The 8665-nt window shown below is 39.4% G+C and overlaps 1 protein-coding gene across 1 annotated transcript in view; it reads right to left on the bottom strand.

Moving 5' to 3' along the window:
* Positions 1–1898: 1898 nt before the first annotated feature.
* Positions 1899–8665, bottom strand: part of LOC149827355 (ABC transporter B family member 11-like) — a 96577-nt gene continuing 89810 nt past the window's right edge. Inside the window, exons 5-13 of the mRNA XM_090019308.1 lie at positions 6317–6538; positions 5776–6014; positions 5159–5684; positions 4790–5063; positions 4020–4689; positions 3696–3924; positions 3276–3542; positions 2898–3161; positions 1899–2637 (exon numbers count right to left, since the gene is read on the bottom strand). Of these exons, the coding sequence (XP_089875434.1) occupies positions 1993–2637; positions 2898–3161; positions 3276–3542; positions 3696–3924; positions 4020–4689; positions 4790–5063; positions 5159–5684; positions 5776–6014; positions 6317–6538 (3336 nt within the window). The 3' untranslated portion in view covers positions 1899–1992. The remainder of the gene's footprint in view (positions 2638–2897; positions 3162–3275; positions 3543–3695; positions 3925–4019; positions 4690–4789; positions 5064–5158; positions 5685–5775; positions 6015–6316; positions 6539–8665) is intronic.

The following is an 8665-nucleotide window of genomic DNA, read 5'->3' as shown; positions in this document are numbered from 1 at the left end:
TGGCAAATGTACAGAAAACCTTCATAAGACAAAAACCAAAAATCTGAAATGCATCATTTTCTTACCATCTATGCATGGAATCCATGCCTCATCATGCCTCCCCACGCCACATCAAATCTTTGGATTCGAACCAGAGGTCATCAAACGCACCCTTATGTAAGTAGATTCCCAGCTTTTAATTCATATTATTCAATATTGTAAAACACACTAATATTAAATGAGTCAATCGGAGTACATGGGCTTATAAGATTGTTAATAATCAAAGTGTAAAACCCATGGGCTTATAAGATAGTCCCAAACTAACACTCGTCGTGGGAGGGAGAGTGAGGCTTATCCTCACTAGGTTCTATAAAGAGCCCTCACAGTGAACTTCCTTGCCCTACCAAATGAGAGAATTGAGGGCGACAAAGATGGTGAGAGGAGAGTCACCGGACCACCACCATCGGGAGGAACCACCACTTGCAAGTATGCCCTTCCCTGTTTTTTTTAGAAGGCCAGTGGCCATGGCTGCCTGTATTGTAACAAAGAGGGAGAGAGAGAGAGAAAAGGGGAGGAAACCAGCAACAAAGATTGTTAGCAACCTCGACCATCGACAAGTAGAATTGACAGAGCCAACTCGGTTTGGGGGTGAACTAGATTGAGTCAGGTCTATTAGGACTCAAAGGAGTCGGTCTAGGTGAGACCCATATCGGCCTCAAAAAAAGAAAAGGGAAGAGGAGTTTCTTGGTCGATCGAATTGGTCCGGACTGAACCGCAGCAACTCGGTTTGACCAAATCGATCTGGGTGTGAACCTAGACCGGGTTGGGTCTGACTAAGACCGACTCGGTTTGGGTCAGTCCAAACTGAGTCTGGTCAACGAGTCCCAAACCCAATTGGTCAACCGAATCAGACCGAGTCAGGTCTGACAGAGTTTCGGTTCTTTTTTTAGGTCTTGATTAAACTGGACCAGACCGGGTCTGAATCCAGTTTGATCTAGTTGACCTGGATCAATCCAATTTGAACCACATCCAAACATAACTGAGTCTGGATCTAGTATGGAGCTGGATGAATTAATCCTGGATCCATATCAGAATTGAATCAAAATTTAATTTGAGACTATTTGGATCAATTTTAGATCCAATATATAACTGAATCTGAAGCAAATCCATAGCTGAATGAGTCAGTTTTAGATTCAGATCAAAATTGGGTCTGAATTCAGTTTACCAATGCTAGATTCAGATCAGAATTGGATCTGAACCCAATTTATAATTTATTATTGAACTAGTTTGGTATGGATCCACACTTGTCAGTAAGCAGAACCATTATAAATTTTTGAGAATTCAATTGAGTTTGAACCCAAACTCAATTGGGTATGAATTAGGTTTAGTAAACTTAGTATTTTAAACTCAGATTAAACTTGTTTTAACCTAGGATGAGTTAGGTCAAATTATAAAGTTGAAATAACCAAATTACTCGTGTGTAACCAATATTCAATTAAGTAAAATGATCGTACGTTCACACCCCAATCTCAAAATTGAGTGAAGGTTGATTCGTTGGATTCATATTGCAGAGAGAAATCTTCATGTCTTGTGGTTCTGACCAAACAGGGAACACAAAAATCGAGGTCTAACACTTCACCTCAAAAGGAATATTTTGATTATTTTATCAAAATATAAATAATATACATATATTAATATTAATATGTTTATGTGATGATCAGATCATATTATTAGAGCCATCTATGGGCACAACACCCCGACCCGTGTAGAACATTATTTAAAATGCTTAAAGTTGCAGTTCTCAAAGAAATACACTAAACTCACTTCTAAACCTATTCTTTGACACAAAAATACTGCATACTAGTTATTAATTACATATCAACAAACAAAACAAAACCTTAATTGAAAAAAGAAAACGATGGATGAGTAATCATTGAGCTCAACAGTAGATTGCAGACACAACTCTTTCTAACCAGATGAAAGAATTACAATACAGAGTCAAATAGCTATATTTCAACTAGCACTCATATGGAGTGCCACTAATGATGCGTAGATCCCATTTTTCATGCCGGTGAGTGTCTCATGCCTGCCCTTCTCTGCAATCACACCATCCTTGACCACAGCAATCAAATCTGCACCTTGAATTGTTGAGAGACGATGAGCAACAACAACGGTCGATCTGTTCACCATTACTCTGTCCAATGCTTCCTGAACAACACGTTCTGATTCCGCATCTAGAGCAGAAGTAGCCTCATCAAGCAGAAGGATTTTGGGGTCCTTGATAATTGCCCTTGCGATGGCTATTCGTTGCTTCTGTCCTCCTGATAATTGAACACCGCGCTCTCCGACACTTGTATCATATCCCTGTGGCAGCCCAGAGATGAACTGATGTGCATTTGCTGCTTGTGCAGCTGCAATGATCTCCTCTTCGGTGACAGCCCCTTGCTTCCCGTATGCTATGTTAGCATGGATTGTGTCGTTGAATAAAACTGGTTCCTGACTAACCAGCCCCATTTGTTGCCTCAACCATTTCAACTGAAACTTTTGAATTTCCACACCATCGAGCAATATGTGCCCCGAATCTGGATTGTAGAACCTCTCCAGTAGAGAAATGACAGTTGATTTCCCACTACCACTCTCTCCAACCAGAGCAACAGTCTGTCAAAATGACAATTTCAAGTTAAAATATGTCTGTAGGTCTAAAGCTGTAACATTTCGTGAATCAAATACAGAAGCACCAGCTATTAAAAATCCACTAGAAACGAAGGGCCCAGCTGTATTTTATCAGAAGAAATTACATATGTATGTATAATGCGTTTGTAGAGACTGAGAATGCAAGCACACAACAAAATAAAAATTCAAGGTTCATGTTCTGATGAATATACTTCTAATGACATGGCTAAATGACTGATTTGTACCTTTCCAGAAGATGCACTAAGACATAGGTCTCTGAATATCTCCACAGCTGGCCTAGTTGGATATCTAAAAGTAACATGTTGGAACTCAATATCTCCCTTTATGATAGGAAGTGTGACACCTGCCTCATTGCTTGCATCAATTTTTGATTTTCGATCAACAATTCCAAATATCGAGGCTGCAGAATTCTTTGCTTTTCCTGTGTCTGGTGCCAAAGCACTTGTTTGTGAAACGCCAGTTGCAGCCATTGTCAGAGCAAAGAAAACCTGGGAAAAAGGATTCACAATGTCACTTTCTCTAGAAGGAAGAAGAAAACACGGTCATGCTGGAGAGAACGGAAATTAATGCAAAGATGAGATTCTCTTGCACATATCACATACCCTGAAAACTTTACCAAATGTTGTCTTTCCGTCCTCTACGAGACGAGCACCAGCGTAGAAGCTTACTGCATAAGCACAAAAAAGAACAAAGAAAGAGAAACCAAATCCAACACCACTAATGAGTCCTTGTCGAATTCCATGTTTCCTAGGTGCCTCACATTTATCTTTGTAAAGATCCATCACCCGCTTTTCAGCACAGAAAGAAGCAACTGTGCGGATGCTACTGACAGCATCATTTGCTACTTGACTTGCCTCCTCATACATCACCTATAATAGTCAATATATTGCATATTATCAACAAACATAGCCATAATTAGGATTAGCAGCAAATTCTAACTATCAATGCTATCCTCTACGACAAAAATATTGCTGCAAATGAAGAAACAACACCAAATTTTACGTCACTAGAGAATCACCAACCTTAGCATCTGCACTAAACCCTTCCAAAAACTTTATCTGAACAAAAGCTTGTATGCCAATCAAGGGAACCAATGCCAATACTATAAGTGATAATTGCCAGTTCGCCACAAATGAAACCACAAGTGCTGCAACAAGAGTTGCAATATTTTGTACTACCAAAGATAATGCATCACCAACAAGGCTTCTCACTGTTGCGGCATCTGCTGATAATCTTGCACCAATGGCCCCACTAACGAAACAAAGAAGAGGGTGAGAAGAATTACTATTACGGTAAAACATGATTTTCAGAATATCACAAAGGATGATGTTTGGTAGTCCACATACCTTGAATTTGCAGCATCATCAAACCAACTGATTTCTTGGTAAATTACCCTCTCAAATGACATAGCTCGAATTCGTTTGACAAGTCTACCACCAGCGACTCCAAAAAGATATGTCTGTATAGGTGCAACAAACAAAGCAATGGCTCCCAGCACCAAAAACATTAGGGACCAGAAATTAGCATCCTTCCGGAGCTTGTGTGGTGGTTCAAAGAATGTTTTTATGATGCTTGCGATCAAGACCCCAAACACTGGCAATATGACACCATGTATTGCTGCAGCCATGCAACCTAGCAACAAAATAGGAAGCTCTGGCTTGTTTAAGTATGCAAGACGGCGTACTGAAGCTTTCTTCTCGGCCTTTCTAGAGGTATCACCACCTTCAACATCATCTAGAATGAGGCCACTGTCACGACCATCAACAGTGTCAGGCAAGCCTAATGATTTTGAGGAAGATTGCCTACTACCTCGACCAAATGAAGATCCTCTGCTTATGGATTGTTTAAAAGAATGCTGTCTGCTTCCAGATCTACTTGAGACCTTATTAGATTCTGAATTCACTTCAACTTCATCAACATCTGCAGTTGTCACTTGTTCCACTTGATTTATTTCTTGCAGACGAATGAGTTGAGAATATGGCCCTTCTGGATTTTTTGTTAAATCCAAATGAGAACCTGTTTAGATAAACCAAAGTTTCACTGAAAGTTAGAAATCTTAAATATGCCCCTTCTTTTTCAAATTGAACTATTAAATTTATAAAAACTTCAGGCATGCCTTGCTCAACAATTTGGCCACGGTGCACTACAGCTATGAGATCAGCATTTCTTATTGTGCTTAAGCGATGTGCTACAACAATTGTGGTCCTGCCAACCATGATCTTTGACAAAGCATCTTGTACTATACGTTCAGATTCTGCATCCAATGCACTTGTTGCTTCATCAAGTAAAAGAATCTGCGGGTTCTTTAAGATTGCTCTTGCAATAGCTATCCTCTGTTTTTGTCCACCAGATAGTCGTGTTCCATGTTCACCAACCATTGTGTCAAGACCCTGTGACATGGATAAGTCAGTATTCAAGGTCAAGAATGTATGCGATAGCCTTTCATGTAAAAGGAAAAGGGAACCTGAATGATAAAATTGATTACCTGAGGCAACTTATCTATGAACTTTGAAGCATTTGCAAGCTCAGAAGCTATCTTGATTTCTTCTAGTGTTGTGCCAGCTTTTCCATATGAAATATTTTCTTTTATAGTTGTTGTAAATAGAACAGGCTCTTGACTTACAAGCCCAATTTTTTCTCTGATCCACCCAAGATGAAGTTTCTTCAAATTAAGTCCATCTATTAGCACCTCACCAGCTTGAGGATCATAGAACCTTTCCACCAGACTGACCACTGTTGACTTCCCACTACCACTCTCTCCAACTAGAGCTGCAGTTGTGCCACTTGGCACATGTAATGAAAAACCAGAAAATATTACCACATCAGGCCTTGCTGGGTAACTGAAATGGATGTCTTTCAGTTCAATATCTCCATTTATATCTTCTAGTACAATTCCACTCTTATCATATGCATCTATCTCAGGCTTCCTTTCAATTGTCTCAAACATCTTGTAAGCTGCTGCTCTCCCAGCTGCAAATGCAGTTACAGAGGGAGAAGCCTGGCCAAGGGACCTGTTTCAACATGCCACGTACATATTGTTAATAAAGAAAGAGAAGTCTGTGATACTTTTCAGCATCAATGTGCTATGCAGCGATAACTTACATTCCTCCTGTCAAAACGGCTAACATCGTATTGATGACCTGTCCACCTGTGTATCCTTTGTCTACAATCAGCTTTGAACCATACCACAGAGACAGTGCAAAAGTGCCAAAAAAGATTAGCATGACAGCTCCCATCCCTAAACCTGTAGCTGACCCTTGTTTAATGGTGGCCAGATATGCAGTTCTTAGCGACTTGTTATATTTTGATATAGCTTCCTTTTCTCCTGTAAATGATGCAACCTGTTGACATGGTAGAACCAAATTAGCTACCAAATGGTCACCAAAATGTTTTTAGAAAAAAAAATCTAAACAGAAAGCAAAAGTAAACTTCCGAATATATTTAATTGAAATTATATTTTTAAACCATATCAAGGATATCTTGAACATATAAGCAACGAGAACTATAATTTCTGATTCATGGATAAATTGAGGACATGTTTCAATATGTCAAAGATGTGTTGCAAAATTTGCATTACAATGTAGAGAAATGAAATGAGATACCCAACTTCATAATTTCTGTAGATAAAGTGCAAACTGCCTACCATTCTAATTGATCCAACTGTTTGTTCAACTACAATGCCAGCATCAACATAAGCTGATTGTCCACGGGAAGAAAGTTTAGATATAAACATGGACATGGCTCCACCAGCAATGGCTAATAGAGGAATTGATGACAGCATTACAAGAGTAAGAAGCCATCCCTTGATAAATGCGATCACGAAGCCACCAAAGAATGTGGAGATAAGCTGTATAAACTTCCCGACCTGAAAATCAAAAGAAAAGCATACCATAAGTAGAAGAAAGAACTGCTCTAACAAAAAAAGTTATGATTTCTTTTGAACTTCTACATCTTAAAGTTATGAAACTTCGCCTGTGTAGTTATACACTGCCGGTCCCAAGCCCGGATAAAGGAGGAGGGTTGCGGTAGGCCTGTGACAGCCAGCATAAAAACTGTCATATCCTATGAAAATGAACCAATATGAGAATTTCGTTGGGGCGTTCCCTACTGAGCGACGCGCTGTACTCTCTAGGCCCGGAGGCAGTGATAAATGTGCAAGGGTTGCTAGGTCGTCGCCCAGAAGCGACGCGTCACACCGGCGCCCGGGTGTGGTGTCAAATAGGCAAGGGTTCCCTCGCTTTGTTGGACGGGTGGGGGTAAAGAAGTTAGTCAAAGACCATAAAATTAGGTTAGCCACTTGGAACATAGGGTCTTTAACTGGTAAGTTGGTAGAGTTAGTAGATGTTATGTGTAGGAGAAAGATTGATATTTTATGTCTTCAAGAGACCAAATGGGTAGGTGAGAAAGCTAAAGTGATAGAACCTTGGGGATATAAGATTTGGTATACAGGAATAAATAGGAATAGGAATGGAGTAGGGATTGTTATGAGTCGTCAGTTTATAGATAATGTAGTTGAGGTCCGTAGGAAGGGTGATAGAATTTTACTTATTAAATTAGTATTAGGTACGGATATTATTAATATTATTAGTGTTTATGCACCTCAAGTAGGTTTAGATGATTCCATTAAGCATCAATTTTGGGAAGATTTAGATGGAGTAGTACAAGAGACATCTTATGGAGAAAAGCTTTTCATCGGCGGTGACCTTAATGGACATGTAGGCATTAGTAGGGATGGATTTGAGAATATCCATGGAGGCTATGGTATAGGAGAAAGAAATGAAAGTGGAGAAAGGATTTTAGATTTTTGTTTGTCCTATGATATGATCTTAGCAAACACTTGGTTTAGGAAGAGGGAGTCTCACCTAGTAACATTTAAAAGTGGGGTTAATACGAGTCAGATAGATTTTTTCCTACTTAGAAAGAGAGATAGGGGTTGTTGCATCGATTGTAAGGTTATACCAGGAGAAAGTGTAGCTACACAACATAGAGTCTTAATTTTAGATCTTAGAATTAGACAATGCCGCAAAAGGGATAAACATAGGATAGATCCTAGAATTAAGTGGTGGGCACTGAAAGGAGCTAAACAAGGAATGTTTGTAGAGCAGGTAGTTAAGGAAGTTGATTGGTGTCTCGAGGAGGATTCAGAATCAATGTGGAATAAGATAGCGGGTGGTATGAGAAAAGTAGCTAAGGAGGTATTGGGTGAGTCTAAAGGCGGTGCACCACTAGGTAAGGATACATCATGGTGGAACGAGGATGTCAAATTAGCTATTAAGGTTAAAAGAGAGTGTTATAGAAATCTAAGTAAGAGTCGTGATAATGAGAATTTGGAGAAGTATATGATAGCAAAGAAGGAAGCTAAAAAAGTTGTTCGAAACGCGAGGGCTAAGGTATATAAGGAGGTTTATGACAAGTTGGATACCAAAGAAGGCGAGAAGGATATTTATAGGCTTGCAAAGATGAGAGATAGGAAATCGAAGGATTTGGGTATGGTTAGATGTATCAAAGATGAAACGCAAAGGGTTTTAGTCAAAGATGAGGAGATTAAGGAGAGATGGAAAGATTATTTTGATAAGCTATTTAATGATAGTCATGCTCAAGATCTTGGAGACTTCTCCATTCCTTTTCATGAGATAAATCATGACTTCATGCGCAAGATTCAAAAGAAAGAAATTGCAGAGGCTTTGAAGAAAATGAAATCAAGAAGGGCAGTTGGCCCAGATGGTATACCTATCGAGGCTTGGAAGGAGGGGTGACAACCAATTTTCCGATAACGGTTGGGTTACATCAAGGATCTGCTTTAAGCCCTTTCCTATTTGCGATAGTGATGGATGAGCTTACGAGATCAATTCAAGAAAATGTACCGTGGTGTATGTTGTTTGCTGATGATATTGTTTTGATTGATGAGTCTAGAGCTGGGGTTAATGCTAAGTTAGAATTATGGAGACAGACATTGGAAGCTAGAGGTTTTAAGTTGAGTAAGAGTAAGACT

Source organism: Nuphar pumila, chromosome 10, assembly GCF_984573655.1.
Source record: "Nuphar pumila chromosome 10, dmNupPumi1.hap1.1, whole genome shotgun sequence".
Classification (NCBI taxonomy): domain Eukaryota; kingdom Viridiplantae; phylum Streptophyta; class Magnoliopsida; order Nymphaeales; family Nymphaeaceae; genus Nuphar; species Nuphar pumila.
Note: the sequence above shows the minus strand (reverse complement) of the source record. Positions and strands in the feature narration are given on the sequence as shown.